Below are 27,751 nucleotides of genomic sequence, written 5' to 3'. Positions count from 1 at the left end.
AGCATAGCTGTGGTGATTAGCGTCAAAGATATGGAATACGTCGGAGGACCCAATCCCCTCGAAACAGTATTTAACTTGCGAAAACTACATCAGAGAATGGTCGTGTGTGCCCAATTGTGATTCCCAGAAGACACTAACTCAATCCTTTGCTTTCAAACAGGAATACAAGTAAATACCAATCGTTAAACACCAAAAACTGTATCAAGAAGTAGTCACGTGTGCCTAATTCTGAAATTCAAAGAAAGACTGCATTCTATTATTTATTATAAAACAGCATACCTTAGCGTATAACAATTGAAGCCCAGCATTGCCCAAGCCAAGAATCTCCCCATATTCACACTGAAACCAACCTTTCCCAGAGTTGAGATAAATCTAACTGTACTGTGAAGTTAACAGTGTATTGGGCCAAGATACAAGTGTGAACGTATTACCTGAAGCTAAGAGAGTGGCACCAGGGCTTCTGGGTAATTAATTGGGCTAATCACTGGCAGAAATGCCCAGATAAAGTTGGGGAACGGGGACTGGCTGCTTGTAAAGACAATTTTGAAGTTGACACAACCTGTAGTGCCAGAGACTGTGGAAGCCAGAGAGAAGTGAGTCTCCAAGGCAAACCCAGGTTGTTATTGTTGCGGGAGATACAAGAGCGGCACAGAGGCTGCCCCTTTCAAGAGAGTTGTTCAGAGGGAGAGTGCCTTGCCTACTTGAAGTTGTTGCAGTACTTTGAAGTAGATCTTGTTGAAGATTGTCTTAAACTATAAATCCCTGAAGCTGTGCTAGTAGTCCAATAAGCTGAAGCAGTAGTGGTATATCCGATTGTCAGTGGATGCAGTGTTAAGTAGTCCAAACCAAGGAGTACGCTGAGGCAAAGGTGACTGTTCTCATTGTAAATAGAGAGTAGAAGTAAAGTGGTTAAAAGTTGAAGCAGCAGTACTATTAAGTCATCCTGACAAATATACCACTGTGAAGTTCAAATCTGTAACCAAGAGAACACAAACTTAACCAAGAACTGTATAGCACTGATGTTGGTGGATATTGCATAAATTTCTGAACTGTAGTAAGTCTTCTTGAGGAAGGTGACAAAGCATTGTGGCTGGGATGACCATTAGTGCTATTTGGAGAAGTGGAGAGATTTGCCATAATTGGAACTTTGGTTAACAAACCTTTCCTTTGACTTTGAATGATAAAGAACTGATTTGAGACATTTCTTTCTTTGGTTGAACACCAATAGATCTGACTTTGAATCCTGGGGAAGGGAAATCACCCAGGAAATTACAAGGTTATTCAGAGTCTGTGAAAGTTCTTCATATAGTGCTACATTGCCATATATTTTCTTTATGTATCTGTTTTGTGTGAGGGCCACAGCTGAGTGGGTTCCCTTAGCTTTAGTTAGGCAGGGGAACCCTCAGAAAAGTAGGGATAGCGAGACATGTTTGCACATCATTTTACTTAATAAAATGGCAAATGTTGGTAACTCGGAGGTCCGCCTCGCATTACGGACTGCTCACAGTTGCCCAGAGCTGTGCCAGTGGTTACGAATGATGTGAAACCTTCCAGCCATCACCTTTCTGTTTTACTTATTTGGTAAGTAACCCACAGGTTTTTTTTTTGGGAGGTAGAAGGGAAGGATGTGTTGCAGGTCTCAGTAATCGCATTTTATTTTTTTTTTTAAAATGTAAACAGCAGCTCCAACGTCAATGTTATTATTTCCTTTGGTCCTTTATATCTTGCTTAATGCCAGCCTCCTCCAGCTTCTAAGCACTGGAACAGGAACTGAACCCATGTTGCACTGCATCTTCTTGTTCCCAAAGCAAGTGTGTTTCCCCTGAGCAATCCTTCCAAATATGTTTTGCTTGAGGAAGCAACAGATGGTTTACGTCAAAGGCGGAGGGCAACTTCATGTAAATGAATTCTCACCTTGCGTCCATCTACACTGTGCCTGTGATGCAGGTCTGGCAGATCTTGGTGAAGTCACAGTGCCCAGGCAGGATTAGTGGCAGAAGCCACTGGCGGCACACCTCATCATAGGCCCAGTGGCTCACAGGATGTGCAAAGCAGACAAGAAAAACTGATGAGATTTGCGTTCATGCTGTGCCATCACCGAGTACTGCAGGCGGATCTTACCCCTTCCCAACTGGCTAGACCTAGCCCCCATACCCTTCATGTTGCTACACTACTGGGTATGAGTGGCACAGACAGCCCTGCCTCTGAAACCAACCATTCAGGTATTCTTCACTAATGGACTGCCAACCTGTTGGTATTGGCGGCTTCATGGTTTTACCTGCATCCCGGTCATCTCTCCAGCTAACGAGATCTAGATTCCAGGTGGAAAACGCTGTGGCACATTTAGCTGCATTTGCAACTGCCTTTTTCAGGTGCAACACATAGCTGCTCTTGACACTGCCTCTTTGTCCAATAGTCCACGTGTCGCAAGGACAGGTCTAGGGGTTGCAGAGGGGAGCAGTCACTACTCCTGGTGACCCCAAATGACGTCCTCGATTAACAATATTGTGCTAGGAGACTATTCACATAAGAAATACTATTCTCAAAACTGCCATCCGAAATAACGACCATTCAGAAATATTGTGCCAAATGAATAATATCTATCAGAAAAAACACGAAGTAAAACTTGACCCTGGGATTTAACTGTGCCAGGTGAATAACATACTATTCTTTTAAAACAATAAAACTGGGTAATTTGTATCATTCCCTTTGAAGCATTGGGCCCTCTGCTATTCCCAAGTGCGGCAAGAAAACCAAAGTGACTTTAAGTAGGCTTAAGAGCAAATATTTGGTGGCCTTTCTGGGCACCAGTCCTTGGCAGCAGGCATGGCTTTTTTCCTTCAGTCCCTCTGAGGTAGGTGAGAAAAGAGTTACCTGCCCTTCTAGAATATCTCCCCAACGCTAGGAAAGAGCCATTTGAACTTTGCAGTTCCAAAGGGTTTAAATAAAATGAGTGGTGCTCAGTCCTTAAATAGCTGAATTGCAACAGGGAATTGGTCTATTTTCTAGCCTTCTGTAATGTGGCCGCCAGAGTCACTAACAAGTGTACCCTCACTGCTGTGTCATACCCAGAGTGCACAATATGCAAGAAATGTTGATTAAAAAGGAAGTGATGCAAATAGCGTTTCCCAAGATAGGAAGATGCTTCTCTGGGGAACTTTCCTTCACCCTACTCAATACTTCCCCCTACCAGTAACATCTCTGCTACAGATTATTTTTTTATTTGTGTTTTTAGCATACAACTTTACACAATGTATTCATAAACAGATACAAAATTTAATATATTTCTTACATAACAAACAATAAAACCCATACTAATCTTAAAATGTCACTAAAACCCACGTTGTCAATTATCAGATAGCTAAACTCAAAAGAATATCTTCGCCACCAGTAATCACTTGCTGTAGATTGTTAAACATTATCAAAAATGTCACTAAGGCTAAAATAAGCAATACTTAGGACGTGGTCATTAGTCGGTTCCAAAAGTCCACAGAAACAACCACTGAGGGAGAGTGCACAAAGGTCCGAAGAAATAATGTTCGATCCAAATGTAGTCGAAGGAGATTTCATGACCACATGTTTCAAGGACTCGACACCCTCTGTTTGACACAATCGACATTTCCGCAATTCCTTTCGGATACCCAAACTAGGACCAATCCTTTCCCATGTGGGTAAACAATTAATCAAAATTTTAAATACCATCTGCAAAACATATGTGCAGGGAACTTTCTCAGGTAGAGTCTAATGTCCTTCCTCGAATTATGATAAAAAGCATTATTGCAATAAATATTGATTCCGTCAGGGTCTTCCAGATCTTTAATCATGTCCCATAGTTTGATTTTACTTTCATAACTAATTGTGAGTCTGTATGCAAAATACCCAACCCTTCCATGAAATTGGTCCAGTGCTTCAAATAGTTCAGAATACAGACACTGGCCCCGCCATCCATCATTTATCCCAAATATACCCCCAAACTGTGTCTTTCCATGTTGGCCACCTTATTACATTAATGCATCGTTTTAGATATTGTGCCCACCACAACTGAAGACCTAATTCGGAGCGTGTTACACTTATAGATGTAGATCTAGGCAGGCCCAACACATCTTTGAAGATCCTACCCTCCAAGATATCCAAGTATTTCCTACTGGTGAAATGTAACAATTCAGATGCGTAGAGCACCATAGCGGTCACTTTAAGATGATCGAATTCTGTTAGAGGAACAAAGAAAATGCACACATTCTACTTTTTATAACCTTGAGTAAGGTTGTACATGTTCACACCTTGATCTCCATAGTCTCTTTTTGCACTTTCAGTAGATCTGTAATGGGAAACGAAAAGCACCGGTACTTGAAGATCTTGACTTCTGCCACTCAAATTTTGTTAATAGACCACACACAGCATTTCCCTAATTTTTTATTACTAATCGTTGCTACAAAGGACTACCTGGTTTAGCTCTAGTTTATTAATGCTTAGATAAGCTGTCATACCATTCATAGCGCCGGGGTAAAGTCTAATAATATCAAATCATCTGCTTAGGCGATGCAGGTTGTTCTTAACCTGCACATCTTTGTGGCTAACCTTCCCCTCCCCCCAGCCGTTACTTGCTTCCCACAAATCCACCACATAAAGGTAAAATAGTGTGGGAGCTATTGCGCATCCATGTCTCACTCGTTTACACAGAGGAATACACCTAGAAAGATCCCCTTCAGTATTGAACTTTACCCTTGCCTAGTTATTCGAATATAGCAATTTAAGCATCTTTAGCAGCCCTGAGTCGATCCACCACAGATTCAGTTTTCTATAACCTTCCCAAGTCAACGTTATCGAATGCCGAGGAAAAATCCACCCCTGCGACATACAGAGCTCTCCCAGTGCCTCCTACGACTTTTGCCATACAAGAAGCAAGCTTCATACCACTGGTCCCAATGCCTTTTCTGAACCCAGTTTGTAACGGATAAAACCTGTTTGTTGACCCAGCCCACTGTGTTAAATCCTTTAGGACTAATGCTGCCAACATTTTGGAGTATACATCCAATAACGAACTGGTTCGATAGCTAATCGGAGACTCCCTAAAACTTTTTTAAAAAATTGGAACCAAAATAGACATGTTCCAATTACCTGCGACAGATTAAAGACTCTCCTCTGAAACAGCGTCCTCTAAATCAGCGCCTCCCACCCCAAGTTTAGCAGTTTCCTTTGAAACAGACCCCCCAGGAGAAAGACAACCCTCTCCATGTTGCTGAGGTGTAAAGATCAGTGCTCCAGATAATATTTTGAAGTGGCAGTATTTTACACCCTATTTTTTTTTTTTACTCCTAACGTTAAAAAAGTATGTCCCCATTCCCAATATGAGTATTTTACAAGTGAGTAAAAGTACATTTTAACTCTAAATCAAACGTTTTTGTTAGAAATATTTCTTTACACGTAGTTACTTGTGTGCATTTTACACACATTTCTACCTCTTTAGTTCAGGCTGGAAAAGTAGAGTTTCTTCATGTGGTTCTTATCCCTGGAGCTGTGTGGATGAAAACAGAGGGACAGGGTCCTAGGTCTGTTTTGTAACTTTTGTTGGGAGTACTTGTACTCCCCAATTGTCTTATTTGGGAACATTTGCCTATTGAGTCGCAAGGCATCCCCTTGGGACAGCTGTTTTATGTTCAGATGAAAAGGACAGTTCAGCAGATGTTCCTTTCATCTGTTCAACCAAAGTGTAATGCTAAAATAAGCTGTCAATAAGTTCGGCACACTTTTATAACCTGTTATCAGTCTTTTGGAAGAAACAGCTTATTTTAAACTTAACGCTGCCACCAATTATTAATAGGCTTCAGTTCTACCACCAGGTTTAGAATTAAAGGAATAGTTCACTCAAAAATTGTATTGTCCCAAAAGATGGGCAATAAAGACATATTAAACATCTTCTTAAAGAAAGGTCCTTTGTAAGCTTTTGAGCAAACGAGGCCCGGAGTGTTTACATGGGAGCATCCATTTTGTCATTTGAAACAGCCTCCTGCGTTCATGTTAAGCTCTGCCCTGGCGGCACTAATCAAGCAGCAAAAGCCCCCTAATGGGAGGTTTTGCTTACTGCACCCAGAGCAGAGCTTAACATGAAGGAGGCTGCCTTCACTTTCATTTTACATTTTCAGTGCTCCCCAAGCCCAGGGAAGCACAGAAAATGTAAAATGAAAGGCAGAGCTTTGCCGGCTGCGTTTTCATAATTGCTACCACTTTCCTTTCTAGTTTTCCGTGCGGGAAACTAGAAAAGAAAGTCGCTGTAATTATGAAAACTCTGCCGGATGCCGGCAAACTATTTATAATTGCCTGCACTTGCCTACAAGCAAAGGCACTGCAATTATAAATACAATATTGTTCTATTTACGATTGCTGTGGTTAGAAAGCCACAGAAATCACAAATAATGTTGTATTTATGTTTCCGGTGACTTTGGCTTTGAGTCTCCTGGGCTCCCCTGGGTCGGGAGAGCCGAGGCGACAAATTAAAGCTGCTGCAGTCATAAATAAAACGCGGTTTGATTGATTGATATTTTATTTCTACTGCGCTCATACACAAGTGTTTCAGAGCGCGACAAGGCAAGGGAAAGGGAACAGGGGAGAAAAAAAAACGATCTTACTAGGCCCAGTGACATTGAGAACGTGCAAGTGCAGGGTAGAGGGAGAAGGGGGAGAAGTGCATGGAAGGGGGAACAAAAGGAGAGTGCGGAGCAAGAAGGAAAAAGCAAAAATAATAACTAAAAAGGCAACAAACAATGGGAGTGCAGCCAGCAAGTGGCAATTGCTGGGTTCATGGCAGCAGGCCATGTAGGTCTGAAAGTGCAGGAAGAAAAGGGAAGGGGGCTGTATGGGTACAGATACAGACCCCAGTGCATGGGGTGGCCCAGAGGCAGTGTGTGAGGGTGGCAAGATGAGCAGGTACCTGGGCCTAGAGGACAGAGGGTGGCCAGGTGCATGGTGCCGAGGGAGAGTAGAATCAACAGGGGAGAGGGGAGGAGAAGGCAGAAGCAAAGAGGAAGGTTTTGAGGTGCTTCCGGGAACCAGAGATGGTTCTCCTCAAGTTTGAGAGTGGTACGGAGGCTGTTCCAGAGGGAGGCCCCAGCTGAAGACAGATCTACCCCCAGCTCGTTTCTTTGAGAAACGACTGACCCTGAGGGAGTTAGAGGTAGAGAACCGGAGTGCTCGAGATGGGAGGTATTTGCGGAGGGATAGCTGAAGGTATGTTGGACCCAGGCCCCAGAAAGCCTTGCGGACAATGCAGAGGGTTTTGCATTTAATCCTGGCATCCAATGGGAGCCAATGGAGAGATTTCAGAGCTGGAGAGATACGATCCCAGGGCTTGAGGCCAAGGACAAGTCTTGCAGTCCTGTTCTGGATAAGGTGTAAAGGGCGGAGAGTAGAGGCAGGTAGATTAAGAAAGGCTGTTGCAATAGTCCAACTTAGAGAGAACCAGAGCTTGGGAGACAGTGAGCTTCTGGGGGAATGAGAGGAAAGGAAGAATACCTCTGAGGAGGTTTGACTTTGATACATCAGCGATGTGGGCGGAGAAGGAGAGTGTGAAAACAAAGGTGACACCAAGGTTCTTGGCCTCACAGGTGGGGATAGGAGGAGGGCCAAGGGAGGCCGGCCAGAGAGTGAGGGGAAAGGAAGGCGATGGTGTGCCAATGAGGAAGATCTCTGTCTTGCTGGCATTAAGACAAAGATCGTTGGCGGCACACCAATCTTGGATGGCAGTTAGGCAATCAGCGATGAGAGAGGTGGAAGAGGTGGCCGAGGGCAGCCTGAAAATGAGTTGAGTGTTGTCTGCGTAGCACTGGAAGTTTGAGCAGAAAAAGACAATACAGAAGGCGAGAGTTGACAGGTATTGGTTGAAAAGCCAGGGCAAGAGGTTAGATCCCTGGGGAACACCACAGGTGGAGAGGAAGACAGATGATAGGAAGGACCCAAGTTGGACCTGGGAGGGTCGATCAGAGAGGAAAGAGGTCAGCCAGGCCAGAGCCTGATCGGTGATGCCCAAGTTATCCCGGAGATGGTTGAGCAGGATGGTATGGTTGACCGTGTCGAAAGGCAGAGGAGAGATCAAGTAGGATGAGAATGCTAGAGTCAAGGTTGGAAAGCAGATCTTCACGGATGTTCAGGAGAGCAGTTCCATGCTTCTGCCAGATCTGAAGCCAGATTGATGGTCATGGAGACAGCCAACAGAATCAGAATGAAGGTTTAGCTGAGAGATGGCCAGCTTTTCAAGGAGTTTGCCTAAGAAAGGGGGGGGTAGTGGAAATTGGGCGATAGTTGGCCGGACAAGAGGGATCCGCTGTGGGTTTCTAGAGGAGAGGATGCACAAGGGAATGCTTAAGAGGGGAGGGGAGGGGAAGTATCCTGAGGGAAAGGAGTGGTTGCAGAAGTCGGCAAGGGCTGGAGCGAAGGGATCAATGTGGTCCTTGAGAGTTTTAGAGGAACAGGGATGAACCTGTTTTGACGAGGCTTTCATAGATCGGACTTGTCTAGCGACCTCATCAGGAGAGAAGAGAGGAAAGGAAGATAAGGAGAGTGGGGGGTGGCTGGAGGAGAGTCAGTGAGTACCGACGGAGAGGGGAGGTGAGGGGGTGGAGGAGAGTGTCGACGGGATGTCCTGGGTTTTTGAGATAAAGTGTGAGGATAGGGCATTGCAAAGAGCCTGAGAGGCAAGGGGAGGGGTAGAGACTGCAACAGGGTTGGCCAGCTCCTTACAAATTTTAAAGAGTTCGGCCGAGCTGTTAGATGCCGCAGAGACACAAGCTTGAATGTGGACTCTCTTCTTGGTACGGACAGAGAGACGGTATTGCCTGTGGAGATGGCGACAGGCCAGTTTGTCAGAGGATCAGCAGGAATCCCTCCATTTGCTCTCAGCCTCCCTACACCTACGTTTAAGTGTAGCTAGGTCAGAGTCATATCAGGAATTGCACTTGGCTTTGGACTTCAGGCAGATCCTCATGACAGGGGCAAGAACATCAAGAGTATCAGAAATAGAAGAATAGAGAGAAGACAGGGCTGTGTCAGGGTGTGAGTCAGCCAGAGGAAGAGGGGGTGGGGAGAAGGTGGAAGTAAAAGCCTCGACTGCCACACGCTTCATGGGCCGGATGTCCAGGAAGGTAGGTGGCAGTGTTGGGGTAGGCTTGGCTTGGGGGGAAGAGAGAGAGAGGAGAGGAGGTAGTGGTCACTCCAGCAGAGGGGAGTGGAGAGAGGGATAGATAGGGGGAGTCTAGAGGAGATCAAGACATCAAGTGTGTGCCCTGCAGAGTGTGTTGGGCCAGAGGGGAAGATAGAGAGGGAGAGAGAATCGCAGAGGTCGCGAAAGAGCAATGTTGAGGGACAGGGAGAATCAAGGTGAATGTTGAGGTCACCAAGGAGGAGGAGTCGAGTGGTTGAGGCCAGGAGAGAGGAGAGGAGGTCAGCCCACTAAGAGAGAAAAGAGGTGATATGACCAGGGGGCCGGTAGAGAGTGGCAACAGTAAGAGAGTGGCTAGGAGAGATTGAGAGCCTGTAGACGAGGCATTCGAAAGAGGAGTAGGTGTGAATTATAGTGGGAGGAATCCACTCAGGAAAGATCAAGGCTACACCCAGGGAGGAGAGTGTCAAAGCTTGTGACAGAGCTGGCCGTGAACGACCAAGAACATCAAGGTCAAGTTCTTCAAGGAGGTGGCAGATGTCAGAGGAGTGTTTGACAGCAAAGCGAGAGTTGAGAGTGGCAAGATGAAGAAGGTTGCCGGCCTTAAGGACCTTCCGGGGAGGGGTACAAATCAGAGGTACACCCTGCGGAGTTGTGGAGGTAGCTAGAAGATGGGCAGAGGAGGGAAGAGTGGGCAAGGTAGCCAAGGAATGAGAGGAGGGGACAGCCGGAGAAGAAAGGAAGTTGATGAGGCGTAGCCCGGGAAACTTAGAAAAGAAAACTACAGCATTTATAAATACAACCGTGTTTGCGGTGGCTTCAGCTTGGAGTTTCCTGGGCTCTCCCGACACGGGGGAGCCCAGAAGACTCAAAACAGAAGCCACTGCAAACAAATATATTTTACGTTTTCTTACCTGCATGCTACCTTCCTGCCTGCATTCTCTGCTCTCCGGCAAAAATGAAGCAAAAGCCACCCAGTGGTAGCTTCTGTTTATTACAGCTGGCTGGCTTTTGCTTTATTAGTGCCGCAATAGCAGAGCTTAACAGAAGCACAGGAGGCTCATCCATTTCACAAAATGGATGCCTCCTAGTGCTTGCAATGTGCGACTTTGAGCCTCATTTGCTCAAAAGTTTACATAAGAACTTTCTTAAAAAATATATATCAGATACATTACTCACCGTGATCGTATTTCTGATGCTTGTATCGGCTTAGATTCACATGCTGTGCATAGGCCGACATCTAGTGGAATCTTGTTTGTTTTTTGAAACTCGAAAATGGGCGTCGACATAGGGCGTGCCAGTAATACTATCCGTGGTGTGACGTCCACTGTACCCATGATCCCTCACGCATGTAGGACCCTCAGATTGTATTTTTTCTGACATGAGGTAGCACAAGGAGTAGCGCGAGTACAGATTATCCAAGCAGATAGATAAGACTACAAGCATCCATGCGCCTTCTCTCAGAGGGGAGGAAGGGCGGGCGCATTTGAATCTAAGCAGATACAAGCATCAGAAATACGTTTACGGTGAGTAATGTATCTCTTCAGAGGCTTGTTGAATCTGCTTAGATCACATGCTGTGCATAGATTAGCAAGCAGTGGTAGAAGGAGGTGGGATGTGTCGTGTGTCATGAGCGAACAGATGTCTTAGAACCGCTTGTCCCACTTGAGTACCTGTCTTGCACAGAGTGTCAATGCAGTAGTGCTGAGTAAAAGTGTGACTAGAGCTCCATGTAGCTACTTTGCAAATGCTGTCAAGGGGTACGTTTGCAATAAAAGCCAGAGTGGCCCCAATGCCTCTTGTAGAGTGGGTTCTTGGCGTAAACGGCAGAGTTTTCTCAGAAAGGGAGTAGCACAACTGGATACAGTTTACTCTCCATTTAGAGATAGCGCCTTTAGAGACGCAATCTCCCTCTCTGCCTGTAGCTACGGAGATAAAACAGTTGGTCTGTCTTTCTTAGTGGTCTGGTCTTGTCTTCATAGTAGAGGACCACTCTTCTCACATGTAGAGTGTGAAGTTTCACCTCAGCAGAGCTTTAGGGTTCTTGGAAGAAGGGCGGTAGCTCAATGGACTGGTTTACGTGGAATTTAGAAATGAATTTAGGTGAGAACCTAGGGTGCGTTTGCAGAACCAGTTTATCCTTATGAATCGTAATGAAAGGACCCTGCACTGACAGAGCCTGAATTTCACTGACTCTGCTTATGGATGTAATGGCTACTAAGAAGGCTGTTTTATAGGTCAGGTGTTTGAGACTAGCCTTATGCATGGGTTCAAAGGGTGGGCCCATGAGTTTAGCAAGCACCACATTAAGGTCCCAACCTGGTAGTGGGTTTGAAATTGGAGGGTGGAGTCTCTTTACCCCTTCCATGAAGGCTTTAACCACTGGTACTTTCCACCACAACACCTTGTTATAGGAGGTGGTGTAGGCTGACAGCGCCGCTAGGTGTACCTTGAGTGAATTAAATACCAACCCTGCGGCCAGCTGGTGGAGCATGTGGGTGACAATATTGGAAGGAGTACAATCAACTGGGTTGATGTGTTTATTCTGGCACCAAATAACGAATCTCTTCCATTTATCAAAGTAACAGTGTCTTGTGTTAGGTTTCCTGGATTCCTTTAGGATATCCATGCATCTCAGAGGAAGATTGAGATGGCCAAACTCTGACTTCAGGAGCCATGCAGCCAAGTTCATTGAACTGGGTTGAGGGTGCACCGTTTGTCCTTGGTGGTGGGATAGTAGGTTGTGCCAGCACGGGAGTTTGATTGGTTCGCACACTGCCAGTCTGCACAAGTACGGGAACCACGGTTGTCTCGCCCACATGGGAGCAACTAGGATAAGCGGTGTCGATTTCCTGTGCATCTTGTTGAGCAGCTTCCTCATCAGAGGAGTGGGTGGAAAAGCGTAGGCAAACATCCCTGACCAGTTCATCCACAGAGCATTCCCCTTGGAGCCTGGTTGGGGGAACCTGGATGCGAAGTCTGGGTATTGTCTGTTTTCGCTTGTGGCGAATAGGTCTATAGTGGGGAAACCCCATTGTGAGAAGAGGTCTCCTACGACTTCCTCGTGTAGACACCATTCGTGTTCTTCTGGGAGGGGATCTCTGCTCAAGGCGTCCGCTAGTGAATTGAGATCCCCTGGAACATGTTAAGATGACAGGTAAATGTTCCGTCTGAGTGCCCATTTCCAAATTTTCTGGGCAAGCTTGACAGATTTGGCGAACGAGTCCCTCCCTGTTTGTTTATGTAAAACATAGCTGTCGTGCTGTCTGTTAAGATGTGCACCGACAGGTTCGACAGGTGGGGTTCGAACGTTTGTAGCGCTCTGAAGACTGCCAGAATCTCTAGCAGATTTATGTGATTCTTGGCCACTGTGTGAGACCAGAGACCCTGAGCTGTGTGGTGAAGGAGGTGTGCTCCCCACCCCAACAGGGACGCGCCTGTAGTGACTACAGCCTGTATATCCGGGTCGTAAGAGGGTTTCCCCTTTGACAGGTTCTCTCTTGACCACCAGTGAAGACTCTATACTAGTGTTGGCGAAACGACCACTAGATCGTCCCACTGACCACTTGCCTGAGACCACTGTTTCGCCAACCATTCCTGCATGGGTCGCATGCGCAGGCGCGCGTGGGGAACCAGGTAAATACATGATGCCATCATGCCCAGCAAACATCGCTTTGCGCATCCTCATCTGGCGACCGGACTGATCCTGAGGAATTTGCAGTAGTAAGTTCCGAATTCTTTCCTCTGATGGAAAGGCCAACCCCTCTTGGGTGTTTAAAATAGCTCCTAGGAACTGTTTGGAGGTGCTTGGCACCAGGCTTGATTTTATTCTCGTTCACTGAGAAACCCAATTCGAAGAGTAGGTCGATCATTCTTTGGATGTTGGATCTGCAAATTACTGGGGTTTCCCCCGTGATGAGCCAGTCGTCCAGGTAAGGGATAGCCTACCTGCGTAGGTGTGCCGCCACCACCGCCAGTATCTTGGTGAATACCCTTGGAGCCGAGGCTATACCGAAGGACAGCACCTTGAACTGGTAGTGCTGACTGTCCACCTTGAAGCGCAAGAATCTTCTGTGCGCTGGGAACATGGGAACATGAAAATATGAAAATAGGCATATTTCATGTCCAATGTTGCCATGTAATCTCCCTTTTTTAGGAGGGGGATTACCTCTTCAAGTGTAGTCATGCGAAATTTTTGGGGTTGGACATACTTGTTTGCAAGGTGTATGTCTAATACTGGGCGCATTGTTAAATCTTTTTTTGGTACAAGGAAGTTGAATAAATACCCTTGTTTACCTGGTTGCCCGGGACGAGTTCTATCTTGTCCTTTGTGACAAGATTGACGATTTCCTCGAGGAGGATCTTCTTGTGGTCCAGGGAGTGAATTTTATGTCGCGGAGGGTGGTTGCGGGGGGTGTTTCAGAAGTTTGATGCAGTATCCTGCGGACACTGTGGACAGCACCCATCTGTCCGATGTGATCCTTCCCAGGCTTGGGTTAAGATGGAAATGCACCCCCCTAATGGGGACGCATGGGAAGGGACCCCGAGCGGAACATCACTGTTTTCCAGCAGGTGTCCCGCCTCTGACTGGGCTGCCTCTACCACAGCTCCTTTTATTACCTCCGTCATAACTCTGGGTAGTCTGTTGGTTTCCACCCCACGAAGTACCCTGTCCCTGTGCGTAATTGGAGCCCCTCTGGGAATTTTGGCCGCGTGAGCGACGAAAATTACTATTACCTCTTTGATTTGTGGGCTTATTCGTCAATTGTCCCAGGGATTTAAGGGTATCGTACTCGTCTTTGGCAGTTTTGAGTGTGTCCTCAACTGCTTTGCCAAATGAGACATTCGGTTCAACCGGCATGTCGATAAGGGTAGCTTGGGTCTCGGGCTTGAACCCAGATTGTCTAAGCCAAGCGTGCCTCTTAATGGCGGTGCTCTCTGCTATGAGTCGGCCTGCATTATCTGCAGCGTCAATGGTTGTCTTTAGAATGCATCCGGACACGGCTCTACCCTCCGACGCGATCTGGGCTAACTGGCCCTTCAGTGGTTCTGGTGCAGAGTCAATGAGAGCAGCTACCTGCTCCCGCTGGTGGGAATTATAACTTGCCACCAGAGTGGTGGTATTGGCGATTCTTGCTTGGTAAGCGGAAGTGGAGGCCACTTTCCTTCCTAACCCATAAATTCTCTTGCTCTCCTTGTCTGGGGAAGCTTCAGATGCTGACAGAGGTGTCCCCGCCCTCTTCCTGGTGTTAGTGACTACTAGCGAGTTGGCCTTAAATTGACCCCTTATGTAAAGTGGGTCTGACTGGGCGGCTCTGAACATCTTCTCAATTCTGGGGTTTACAGCCCTGGTGAGATTAGGGGTGGTGAGGAGGGAAGGATCTATTCTAAATTGGATCGATTTTAGAATAGGAATGGCTTGGGCAATGGGTTTCTTGTCCCCCATGAGCTCCTCTGCAAAGTCCCTCTCTTCTTGTGCCCCTCGAGTATCTATGTGAAAGTGCTCTGCAGCTCTAGCTAAGACCTCATTTAGAAGGGGCTGGTTCTACTGGGGAGTCGCCAACTTGTGGTTCTTTATGAACAGGAGAGTTTATATTGTAGACTTCTGCCTCATCTGCCGCCGCCGCCTCCTCCTCCTCCTCCTCCTCCTCCTCCTCCTCCTCCTCTTGGCCCTCGTCATCTCCATAATAAATCGGCTCCTGTTTGGTCGTTCAACATCTCTATGTCTGGTTTCTCACCATAATGCTGGTAAGGTTGGATGTCGTAAGGGTCTGAAATCAGGCCCCAAGTTAGTCTCAAACTGAGGTCTCTTATTAGGAGGCTGGGAGTCTCTGGATCCTGAAGGAGTAGAGTTGTCAGGGGCATTTTGATGACTACGAAAATAATCAGGTTTTTTTTTCGTAGAAGTCAGCCATGAAAGACATTCTTCTCCTCATCCTGTCGATGTCCTGAGAGCTCCATTCCCTGGAGCTGGGGATGACCACCTCCTGCTGAGGCTCCTCTCCTATTCCCATATCCTTTGGAGTGGGAGGGATAATTTTAGGTTTAGTGACAGGGACAGGGGTCTTGGAAGTATCTTATCTGAAGACCTGTGAATGTCCTTTTGTGTCTGGGGTGCAGACGTAGAGTGATGACTTTCTGCTGTTTGTCCCCTTCCCCTCGAGTAGAAGAGCGTTTTCCTGATGTTTTCACCTTCTCTGCACTTTGACGCCTGGCGTCGAGATTAGGGGGTGTGTAGACTACTGTCTGAATCTTTCGAGTGTGCACGTCGACCTTCGGAGGTAGGCGCCGAACGGGCTGCCGGGCCGATGGTAAGCGTGCAGCTTGGGGGTGGAGGTCGGACTCGTCATCTGACGATCGTACCTCCATCACTTTGGGGAGCGAGGCACTTTTCGCAACTGTGGACAGTTGGCTTGTGTCGTGGGGCAATCTCGACCTGGAACGCCCAGCGGACACCGATTCCGTGGACCGCTCTCTATGTGCCTCCTTTTTCCGAGAACTCGACACACGTGTCGAGCCCCGGTTGGGATTAGTGTGTTTATGTGTAGTAGTAGTAGTAGGGGTAGCGCCCATGTCGCCAGGTGTGGTCCCCATAACTGCCCTGCCGGACAATCCTCTGGGGTCAGGGACTAGCACTTGGGCGTCTTTCGACGCCCCTGTGGCCTCGTCGTCCGGAAGGGCGGCGTCGCTGCCGTCACTGAAGGCACCCACCGCTTCCATGGCCTCGAGCTGCCTGGCGTGGTGGGCCCAACGTTTAGTGGAGCGGTCCTTTAGTGTTTTAGCCTTAAAAAGGCTACACGCTCTGCAGTGAGCTTCGGGGTGGTCCCTAGGCAAGCAGAGATTACAGGTGGCGTGTTTATCAACCCCAAGGGTACTTGCGGTTGCACTTGGGGCAAAATTTAAATGGAGTACTCTCCATATGTCACCTAAAGGCAGCGAGCTAGAGTATGTAGGAAATATTAGTGAGTGTGAGTATGTTTCCACCCCTGCACTCTCCCCACTTGTTTCGGGGCCGAGGCCAGAGGCCTTCCGAGGGCCAAGTCCGTCGCGCAGTCTCGACGGATGTTTGTTCTTCGGACCAGAGTCGATCTTCAGATCTCGACGTGGGAGTGAAAGAACGGGGAAATATAATTATGATTTTTAGCAAAATGGCGGAAAAAACAATCTGAGGGTCCTACATGCGTGAGGGATTATGGGTACAGTGGACGTCACATTAGGTATAGTATTACTGGCACGCCCTATGTTGACGCCCATTTTCGAGTTTCGAAAACCAAACTAATACGCTGCAGCTTCCACTGCTCATTTATCGACCTCGGAAGAATGAAAACCTGAGTTTGGCCCCGCCGGGATTCGAACCTGCATCAGCAGGCGCTGCACGGATGTCAAAGCGAGCGCTCTACTCGCTGTGCCACTTGACATCTCCTCATATGAAAACTTCAAGGCCTTGTAGATCAACTGCACCACCCTCTTTATCCAGGGAAGATGCAGTGCACTGAAAATGTCCAACAGCTTAGCGGCACAGTCATTCTCACAAAGACAACAGAGAGAGTCTCCTGTGAACCTGTCTTCTAATATACTCTTCAACAGCCACAACCATAACTTTCAACATTCTAAAGCAGCACACTTTAAATGGCCATTTTTTTCGTCTACTCCCATGGACGTTTTCAAGAGGGGACAAGACTTTGCTGTTCACCCTAGTAACCTTATACCTCAAATCCTTCCACATAAATTGAAAAAGAAGCATTCCACGTCCGATAGAACCACCAGATCATCGTATAATGTAAGCCCCATTAGAAACTCCCATGATCCTTTCTTTTTGAAGGTTGACAGCCAACAAGAATGCACATCTTAAATCTGGTCTAAATAAATATGCACACTGCAAACACCAATGCTGATAAAATAAAAATAAGTTTGGGTCACAAAATGCAGACTTTGTGGGGAAGAATCGCACAGGCAGCAATGCTCGGTCAAAAGCCTTAAAGATCGTGACTTACACTCAATCATCAAAAGCTGAAGCATGGCTCTACAGATGTTTTGGACTACAACTCCATCAGCCACAGGAGTCCTGGGAGTTTAGTCCAAAACAACTGTAGAGCCGCAGGTTGCATGGCCCATGTTGTAGAGCCACTCAGACCATGTTAAATCATGGCAGGTTGTTAAAACGCACTGGCTTGTTTTTGGGACAGGCTTGTGTTTACATATAACTTCTTGTACAGTACTGCAATACTAGCCCTCCCCACCCCCGAAGTGGGCCAGCATTCCTTCCAGTAGCCAGTCTAGTGAAGCCCTGCTCCACTGCCTGATCGCTGAAGACCCCGAGCAATACTTTGCCCTTCGTCTCAAAACCTACGAGGATCATGCCCTTTTGAGAATTCATAGGTGTCCCTGGACTGCCCAGTGGACAGCCCAGCCCTCGTGGGCTCTCTCACCAGAATTGTAACCATTCCAAATTTAAGTCTGGAACTTTGTTGGTCGCCAGCTTGTGCTACAAGTAGCCGTCTCACCGAATTCCAGCTTTCCACTGTCAAGGGAACCGGTCCTGGAGCAGCTGGCGTGACTGAAAGGATCCCGGTCACCACCTTTGTGCGGAGACCATACCTGGAACGCCCCTTCCTTCCACCTGTGAATTGTCCTGAAGGGGTCTGAATTGTTGGATTCTGCTCTCTATTCTCCAAAAAGGGTTTCATCTTGCATTTCCATTCAATTGGAACAATCCTTGAACCTGCAACTCCTGGGCACATCTCAGTGGAACAAACGTCAGAAGATCAAGCCCCCAGCAACCTCCAGACGATCCACAAAGTCATCTGGGAAAACTTGAGTAAGGGGGTTAAGTATCACTGTGCAACCCCCCCACCCCTAACCTCCATAGGATAACATTGGGACCTAACCACTTTGTCTCCCATCTCAATTCTGCTCACCTTTTGGTTTGATTGTCAAACCTGGGCCGGGTATCTTGGGCCTGGATGAAAGGAGAATACATACTTACCTCTGGTTAAATTGTTGCAGAACTTTAAAACTACCACCAACACAATCCTACTGAATTCTCCCTACAGAGACAACGTGCTGTGGGAAACATTGTGTGCTCCTGCAACTCTTTGGGCACAAGCCCCCATTCGACTTAGGGTTTGTACTTCTTAAGCTAGGATAGGGCCTTGTTATCTGGTTCCCATCATTTAAAATACTTACCTGCTTTGCTGATTAAGTTATCAGATGTATATTTTAACCTATGGTGACTGTATATTTTTATCATACTGCTGTGCAATAATACAACCTGATTTTTCCAGTATGTTTTTAAGGCCTATAATAAAATCATTGTATGGCTATACCAGACTGTCTAAATTGAATTGTGTGCGCCATACTTTAAGGACTCATTGGGGGGCCCCTGACCTCACTCTCACTCTCCTGGGAATAAGCATCGACTGCTCACCATTGCTAGGTTGATTGGGTTTTGGCAAACCTCTCAGTGCTCCCTGGTCATCATACCTAGGGTGGCCTCCTAAAATCTGTTCACTGGGCAAGATTCTAGAAATCCATCTCAATAAGCCTTGACCACTGCTATCCAAGCCAAATGCTCTTCATGTAGGTTGCTGTCCTGAATGACATGCATTACTTACCGTAAAAGCATTTCTGATGGTTGCATCGGCTTAGATTCACATGTTGTGCATAGTCCGACATCCAGTGATAACTGCAGAGTATTGCATCTTGTCTTTCAAGAATCGAAAGGTGACGTCGACATGGGCGTGCCTGTAACACTATCCCTATGTGACGTGTAGTGTACCCAAGATCCCTCACGCGTCGAGGTCCCTCCGATTGCATTTTTTCTGCCAAGAGGGAGCCTTGTGACTATCATGAGTGAGTACAGAAAAGAGAAAGTAGTAAGAGGTCTATGTTCCTTCCATCCGAGCGGAGAGGAAGGGTGGGCGCATGTGAATCTAAGCAGATACAACCATCAGAAATGCTTTTACGGTAAGTAATGCATGTCTTCTGATGTTTGTCAATCTGCTTAGAATCACATGCTGTGCATAGACTAGCGAGCAGTACCCGGAGTTGGAGGTGGGTTGTGAGAAGGAACAGTAGTGAAATGAGGTCTTGGTTCTGCCAGTCCCACCTGAGAATCAGACCTAGAATGAGTGTCTGGGCAATAGTGTTTTGTAAAGGTGTGTACGGAACTCCAGGTTGCCGCTTTGCAAATGGACTCAAGGGGAACATTTGCAATGAATGCTATGGGCGCCCCAGTGCCTTGAGTGGAATGTGCTCTAGGCTTGAAGAGCAGTTCTCTCTTAGCAAAATCGTAGCAGAGTGTAATGCAATTGGCAATCCATCTAGAAATAGTGGATTTGGAGACTGCATCTCCTTTTCCTGTGGCCACAGACACGAAAAGTCTTTCTTAGTGACGAGTTCTTTCCATATAGAACATGACAGCTCTGCGTACATCCAGTGTGTGCTGGGTTCCCCCCCCCCCCCCCCCCCCCGAGGCTGGAGGGCTTTTGAAAAAACGTTGGTAGGTCTATTGAATGGTTCACATGGCAAATTGGAAATGAATTTGGGTGCAGCTATAGGGCGAGTGCGCAAAACCACCTTGTCTTTGTGAACGGTTACAAAAGGATCTAGAATAGAGAGTGCCTGCAGTTCACTTACTCTTCTAATGGAGGTGATTGCTATTAAAAAAGCAGTCTTGAGGGTGAGGTTCTTAAGCCTTACTTTGTGCATGGGCTCGAAAGGAGCTACAATACGCCTAGTTAACACCACGTTTAGGTCCCATCCGGGAGCTGGGTTAGAAATGGGAGGGTCAATTCTTTTTACTCCTTCCATGAAGGCCTTAATCAATGGAATCTTCCACCATGACACCTTCTGTTGTGATGTTGTATATGCTGAAAGTGCCGCTAGGTGCTTTATTGAGTTGAAGACTAGGCCCGAATCAAATCAGTGAGTTAGGTATAGGACAATGTGAGTGGGAGAGCAGTCGACTGGGTTGATACTCTGATTTACACCAGATGACAAACCGTTTCCATTTACTAGAATAACAAGATCTAGTGTTCGGTTTCCTTGCCTCCCTGAGGATGTCCATACATCTTTGAGGGAGCTGCAGGTGTCCGAACTCTATGACCTCAGGAGCCAGGCCGCCAAGTTCAGTGTCTGCGGGCATGGGTGAAACGTCTCCTCTTTGTCTTGCGACATGTTGTACGGGCAAGGTAGTTTGACTGGAGAAGATAGGGACATCTCCATCAGATGAGCGAACCAGGGTTGGCGGGCCCACATGGGGCCACCAATATCATTGTGACTGGTTCCTGGTGCATCTTCTGCACGATCTTGTTGAGAATGGGAGTCGGGGGTTTGGGGGGGGGGGCGGGAATAGACAAATTTCACTGACCATGTTATCCAGAGTCCCTTCCCCTTGGAATGGTTCTGGGGGTACCTGGAGGCCCAATCTTGGCATTGGGTGTTTTCCAGGGTCACAAACAGATCGATCTCTGGAAAACCCCATTGTGCGAAAACATTGGAGATGATGTCTCCGTGTAATCGCCATTCATACTCCCTGGGCAACTGAAAGTCGCAGCTGAGTAGGTCTGCCAGAAGATTGAGTTCCCCTGGCACATGTGATAAAAGGAACATGTTGCATTTCAGAGCCCACTTCAAAATGTTCTGAGACAGTTTGGACAGCCCTGGAAAATGAGTGCCTCCCTGTTTGTTCAGATAGTACATGGCCATGGTGCTGTCTGTAAGGATTAGGATGGTCTTTCTCTGTAGTTGTAGTTTGAACGCTTTCAGTGCTTTGAACACTGCCAGCAGGTGTATGTGGTTGGACGCCATGTCTGGTGACCAAACTCGGCTTGCTGTCTGCTGGAGCAGGTGGGCTCCCCACCCAGCAGGTGTACTCCCCACCCTGTAAGGGAAGCATCCGTAGTTAGAGTGGCTTCCACTGCGGGGGTGGTGAAGGGTTTCCCTTTCAAGAGGTTTCCCCACTACCACCACCGCAGCAGCGAGAGAACTAGGGCCAGCAAGACCACTACTAAATCGTTCCACTGTCCGTTGGCCTGACACCACTGGTTGCTTAGCCACTCTTGCATTGGGCGCGCGTGAGGAACCAAGTAGATACATGACGCCATCATTCCTAGTAGACGCATAGCCTTGCGTACTGTTACCTCTCGACTGGCTACATAGTGAGGGATTTGAAATAACATGTTTTGAACCCTCTCATTGGAGGGGAAGACGAGGCTGTGTTCGAATTAAAGCGTCTAGGAATTGTTTGACTTGACTGGGGTCTAAGCTGGATTTTTTCTCGTTGATAGAGAACCCCAAGCTGAATAAGATCTTTCGTCTTTTGGGTATTTGACAGACATGTTCGTAGGAGTCCCCTGTTATGAGCCAGTCGTCGAGGTAAGGATAAACTGGAATGGATTGCCTGCGCAGGTGTGCTGCCGCTACTGCTAGTACCTTTGTAAATACCCTTGGTGCAGATGCTATGCCAAAGGGTAGTACCTTGAACTAATAAGGTTTGTTTTCTATCATAAACCTGAGGTACTTACTGTGCGCTGGCAACATCGAAATGTGAAAGTATGCATTTTTCATATCCAGAGTTGCCATGTAATCCCCCTGTGTGAGCAGAGGAATTACTTCCTGCAGGGTGACCATGCAAAATTTTTGTGGTTTTACAAACTTGTTCGCTGCGCGCAGATCTAGAACAGGACGCATGGTTAGATCCCTTTTGGGTACAAAGAAGTACACTGAATAAATACCCTCCTTTACCTGTGATAGAGGTATGATCTCTATGGCTCCTTTTTGTTCCAGTATCTCGACTTCTTGAAGAAGTATGCAAAGATGTTCTGGTGTTAGTCTTCGTTGGCGTGGAGGTCTGTATTTTGGGGATTGGTTGAACTCTACACAGTACCCGTGGGCTATGGTTTTTAGCACCCATTGGTCCGTGTTTATTCCCTCCCATGCTTTCAGGAATGATGTCAACCAGCCCCCGACCAGAGAGGCATGGGAGGGGACCCAAATCTTCGAGTCATTTGGAGCCTCAGGCGGGAGAACCTCTGGGGGTCGGGTTCCTGCCTCTTCCCTTACCACGCTGCTGTCCCTTTTGGGGGTACGGGGTATTGTAAGTATTGGTTCCTTGTGGAGAGTTCCAGTTGTTTCCGGAAGGGTATTGTTGATGAGTGGAGCGTTGGCCACGAAATAAAACTTCAGTTTCCAAATCCTCGCCTTGTGGAAGGTCTTTGAATAATTTGGTCCAAACTCTTTAGGGTTTCATATTCTTTTTTCGCTGTCTCTAAGGCCTCATCGACTTCCTTTCCAAAAAAGTTGGATTCCTCCACAGATTTCTTACTAATTTGTTTATAAGAGACACTTGCGTTTCAGGTTTAAACCCTGAATTTCGAAGGCACGTGCGTCTTTTGAGGAGAATGCCCTGAGCGAGGCCTTGGCTGGCTCTCTCAGCAGAATCCAAAGTGTTCTTTAAGATGCTTTGGTTAACTTGCCTACCTTCAGAGACTGCGGTAAGTAGGCGGATCCGTAGAGGTTCTGGAGCCTCTTGTAGACCTTCTTGTATTAAAGCCCATTGCGCATCTGTGTAACTGGCCAATAGAGCGGTATTATTGGCGATATGCGTAGAGTACGCTGCGGTAACCCTCTTACCCAGGGAATAAAGCCTTTTCCCTTCTTTGTCAGGGGGAGCCTCGCATGTTGATAAAGGAACCCCTGTTCTTTTTCTTGTGGTAGTAACCACCAAAGAATCTGGGGTGGAATGACCTCTAATATACAGAGGGTCTGATGGAGAAGGGCAGAAGAGTTTTTCCATTCTAGGGTTTACACCTCTCGTAAGAGCCAGTGTAGACAAAGATGGAGCAAATTGAGTAGAGGGGTGGCTTGGCTAGTTGGCGGCTTCTCCTTGAGTACATCAACAAAGTCGGCTTCAGGTGCTGCCTCTTCAGTGGCAATTTTAAAGTGATCAGCTGCTTTACGTAACATTACATTAAATGTTAACTGAACATCAATAGGAGAGGGATTTCTTGTAGGGGTCTTCTGAGGAGAGTCCAAAGCCAGAATATCTGGGTCTGGGTCTTGTGGCTCTGGGGGCTGCCATGGTTGAGGGTCACCCACATCTGGGTCCCCCCACCCCGCCTTCAATAGGTTCATCTTAAATGGGCTCATCTTCAATGGGCTCATGTTCCTCCTCGTTATAGAAAGGATTCTCCTGTACCTTCACTGGTAGAATGTCTTCTTCGGTAAGGTCATAATTATATATGTCCTCTTCTAAAGAGGGGTCAAAAAGCCTTGGGAATTTTGATCTAGGGTTAGCAGGGCTTTCCTCCCTTGGCCTTCTTGGTGTAGGTTGTTTTGCACGTGAAACAAACTTGTCCAGCCTTTCCATGCAGTCCTCAAACTTCTCCCCAGTCCAGACTGACGATCTAGAATGGTCTAGGGGTGGAAAGGCGTCTCTCTCATAGTCTTCCATCGAAAAAGTGTCTCTAGCACTCTCTTCTGTCGAAAACTTAGAGATCTGTGCCTTAACGTCAAAGAAAGTCCTTCGTCTCCCTCAGAGAAGTCCACTGGCGGGACCGATGAAGGTGGGTTATCTCTGTGCCCTTCTCTCGACTTTTGAACACTATCCTTAGATCTCAGCGGATCTCTGGGTCTTTCGGAGAGTCCTTAGCCTGTTTATGGGAATCGGTGGCCACAATTCTTGCCAGGCTGACCTCGACGTCCTCACCAGTCAGGAGGTGCGTAGGTATATCTGACGATTGTAAGGGAGTCTGTTTCGGCGGAATCGGGGGCCTTGCCCTAATCCTTTTCTGGTAGTGCCGTAACTTTCGGCGGTGGTAAGGACTTGTTTTGAGTCCTTTGTCGTTGCCGTAGGCTTTCATGTGATGCGTGTCGACGGAACTATGTGTTTTTGGGGTAGCGCCCTTTGTTTTAGATTGCCCAGTCGCTAGGCGCGCATGCGGCTGCGAGGAGGGCTGCCAATCTAGTCATTTGGTGGGTATCACCGGAATTACCGGTGCACCCATTGGTGCCAGTCTTTTTCGACATAGTCACAGTAAAGCTAGGGGTTGTGTGCTAAGTGTCATGCACGTGTGTCTTTGTCGCCGGGGTGGGACTTCCCCATAGCAGAGCTTACGCTGTGCTATCAGGGCCGGGGACAGACGATGCGGAACGCAAGCGTTCCGTCGAAAGGTCAACAACCTCTGGTTCGGAGGCCTGATAGTCACTCTCGCCGTCGTCACATTCGGTGGTAGCGGCAGTGGGAGAAGTCCCGACCATGGACATACCGTAGGCCGCCCACCGTTTTCCTCTACGCTCCTTCAAAGTCTTGGGGCGGAAGAGCTTACAGGCTGCACACCCTTCCTCTTTATGATCGATCGGCAGGCACCGGTTACACCGCCTGTGCTTATCCTTCCATGGGAATTTGCTCTTACAAATAGGGAAAAATCTAAATGGAGTCCTCTCCATAGCTGAGATTACACAGAGTGACCGACCCCACTCTCCCTACTATATAGGCCGGCGGAAGGCCCAGCCGCGTGGTCGGCAACGCCGACAGGATCACCTTCCGTCAAATCTCACAGGTCTTTGGCGGAAACTGGAACAGCCGCAGAGACAAGGGACGGAAGGGGTGATATTAAATATCTTTATAGAATAATTCGACCAAAGGTCGTTGGACAATAGCAATGTACTTTACGAACTCTGCACAAGGGCGACAAGTTATCTGGGTGGAAAAAAACAACCTGAGGGACCGATACGTGAGGGATCTTGGGTACACTATACGTCACGTAGGGATAGTGTTACAGGCACGCCCATGTCAACGTCCCCATTCGATTCTCGAAATACAAGATGCAATACTCTGCGGTTACCACTGGATGTCGGACTATGCACAGCATGTGATTCTAAGCAGATTGACAAACATCAGAAACATGTTTTGAATATTAGTGGTGAAAATACTGGGTATGGTTGTTAAAAACCTAGCACCCGTGGTGGGAGGTTTGGGAGGGTGCAGGGAGGGGGGAGAGAGTGTGGCGGCATGTAGGAATTCCCAGTCAGTAGGTTCCCGAAGACCTCCTTAATGCCCTTGCTTTATTTGGGATGTTAAGTAGGGCTTTCAGGCATCCAATGACTGAGAATTGCTGCCCTCCCTGGTGCGAAGGCTTAAATAGCAGTTACCAGTTGGGCCCAGTTTATTGTCTTATTAAATCATATTTTTGTAAAAGCTGCCATGCCATTGCTTGAGGGGTTCCATGAATGGCAGAATTAGTATTATGAGGGGGCTGTGGGGTAGGTCTTGCTAAGCCCCACACTTCTGAGTGCTTATTGTATGTCTGTTTTATGTTGCAAATCTGAATACCAACAGGTTTTTAAAAAACTAAACGCAAGCAACAGCTGCAAAATAAAAGGTAGGGGTTTTAAAGCACAGAAAATAGATTCTTAATTCTACATGCAGCCTTACATAGACAATGCTGGTGGCACTAGGTGAAGAGAATAAATAAACAAATAATAGTAAATGGTTTAATTTAACAACTTTGAAAGAATATTTTCCATCAGTTAATGTTTTCAGTTCGCTCATCCTTGGCACCAATTATTCGAGTTCAACCACTGATTTTGCTAGAAGTTCGACAAAACAAGGTAATAACCAACATATGCCTTCTTAGTAAACCCAGCAAGGTGGTTTAGAGCGCATACAAAAAACAGCCTGTCCATGGTTGGAAAATATCACTATTCTCTATAGTTCTACTTACTCTTAGACCTGGAATGTAGTCGCCTCTCTTGTAATAGTCTGTGCTGGCTGCGGCCCTCTCAACAGAGGTGCCCATTCCATATCGGTTATTTTCACAAATAAATATGCATGGTAATTTCCACAATGCAGCCATGTTGTAGGTTTCAAAGATCTGGCCCTGAAAAACACAATAAGAAATCTTGGCACTTCGATCGACTTCGCAAAAGATTCTACATCTCATTCTTGGTTTATGGAAATAAAGGAACCTGAGAAAAGGATGAGGACCAATCCTTAAATTCCGTAGAATAGTAGCCATTAAGATGCATTTATAAGGAACCTGCACATTCTAAGATGGTGGACTTTCCTGTACCGTTCTGCCTCGGCTACTATGGTCACTGGCTCTGAAAGCCCCATTGCATAAGCATTAATTCAATGTCAAGAATCAGGTGTCATTTATTAGAAAAATGTTAACCACATGTTCTTTATTCATTATGGTTTTCTTAAAGTCAATGAACGTCCAGTGTGCATGGTGGTTCCATTGAAAGTAGTTCTGTTAAACAGTGTTTGCAAACTAATTGTTAAGATAGGAGGATTTCAGTTTGAAAACTAGAAAAATAAATACAACGCTACCCCCACAGGAATTCCCAGTTGATAAGGGTTAGCTTAGCAATACCTCAATTACTGTTTTACCATGTGTTTTTACCAATCACCTGTCTGAAAACCTACTTTCAGTCCTTTGCATAAACTGCAAAATGTACCATGGACAGAAAGGAGATTCAATCATGGGGTCAAGACTCGAGAATGTAATATTCATACCCAAAATGTGTGCATCTCATTGGGTGCAGAGGAAAGTGGATTCATGGGCGTAAGCTACGTGTTTCTTTGGCAATACGAGCAGTAACAGCCTTCATAAACAGTGTTGAAGCCTTTGATGGAGAGACATTCTTTCCCTGCTAGCATGAAGTGGCAAAGTGGATTCAAAAGGCCCAACTATTGCGCACCCAAAACGCAAGGGCGTGGTTTGGATGCATGCCAGTTTATTAGTCGGCAAGTGAGGGGACAGGCTCCTTAACCACTGCACTAACAATGAAGCTGACATCCACTTCCCCACTGCCATTCACTAATAACCGGACAGAGTGGCTAAAATACAGAAATGTGTGGGAAGACACCTACAGGTTTCATTTACTAGACTTCCATGTTGTAAATATTGATGAGGGACAGGGTTGTCGCCTTCTGGGGCGGTTTTTGGAAAGGCCAGGAACACACTTAGCATTTGCAATGCAATCAATCCAACTTTAATAATTTGATGGCAATAAACACTGTGGTCTTCTTAGGAGCACGCAATGTTCAACTTTTACTTCACATTTCATTTGCATTTTTTGGACTTGGAAGCCAGAAATATATTTCAATTGGGCGAGCGCCAGGTGAACTAGTAGAGCCTGTTCAGGTGGCGGTCTTGAACACAATGGAAACGTACCTGATTGGCTGCACCATCACCATATAAGCTCAAACATATTTCATCTTTCCCGAAATACTTGCAGGCCAAAGCAATACCGGCTCCAAGAGGTACCTACAAATAAACCACAAAAGCCTAATTTAGGTTGAAAATGGGGCAGGACGTGATTCAGTCTGCAGCGGTCACATACTCCAGAAATGTAACTACGTTCACACAAAGGTTTGCGTGCATTTTCAAAAAAAATAAGGGCAGCATAATCTATGTGACATTAACAATTCAAACGATCTAGTACACTCGGCATGCAATTAATGCGCCTGGAGAGTGGTGCATTGGTATGGCAGCAGCTAGCTCTACAGGAAATGGCTCCAAGTAAGGGGCTAGAGCGGGTGAACGCAACGCTCATCGGGCACCAGCTCTAGTTATAGCTCTGTCCTTTGTC

General features: G+C 46.8%; 1 protein-coding gene across 2 annotated transcripts in view; it reads right to left on the bottom strand.

The window, feature by feature from the left end:
* LOC138526349 (pyruvate dehydrogenase E1 component subunit alpha, mitochondrial) overlaps positions 1-27,751 on the bottom strand; it is a 264,819-nt gene that overhangs the window by 94,882 nt on the left and 142,186 nt on the right. For both annotated transcript variants that reach the window (XM_069636991.1, XM_069636992.1), the window contains 2 exons: positions 27,334-27,426; positions 25,879-26,034 (listed from right to left, as the gene is read on the bottom strand). In XM_069636991.1, coding sequence (XP_069493092.1) covers positions 25,879-26,034; positions 27,334-27,426 — 249 coding nt within the window. The remainder of the gene's footprint in view (positions 1-25,878; positions 26,035-27,333; positions 27,427-27,751) is intronic.

This window comes from Ambystoma mexicanum, chromosome 7p (assembly GCF_040938575.1).
Source record: "Ambystoma mexicanum isolate Mex_15411 chromosome 7p, UKY_AmexF1_1, whole genome shotgun sequence".
Classification (NCBI taxonomy): domain Eukaryota; kingdom Metazoa; phylum Chordata; class Amphibia; order Caudata; family Ambystomatidae; genus Ambystoma; species Ambystoma mexicanum.
Note: the sequence above shows the minus strand (reverse complement) of the source record. Positions and strands in the feature narration are given on the sequence as shown.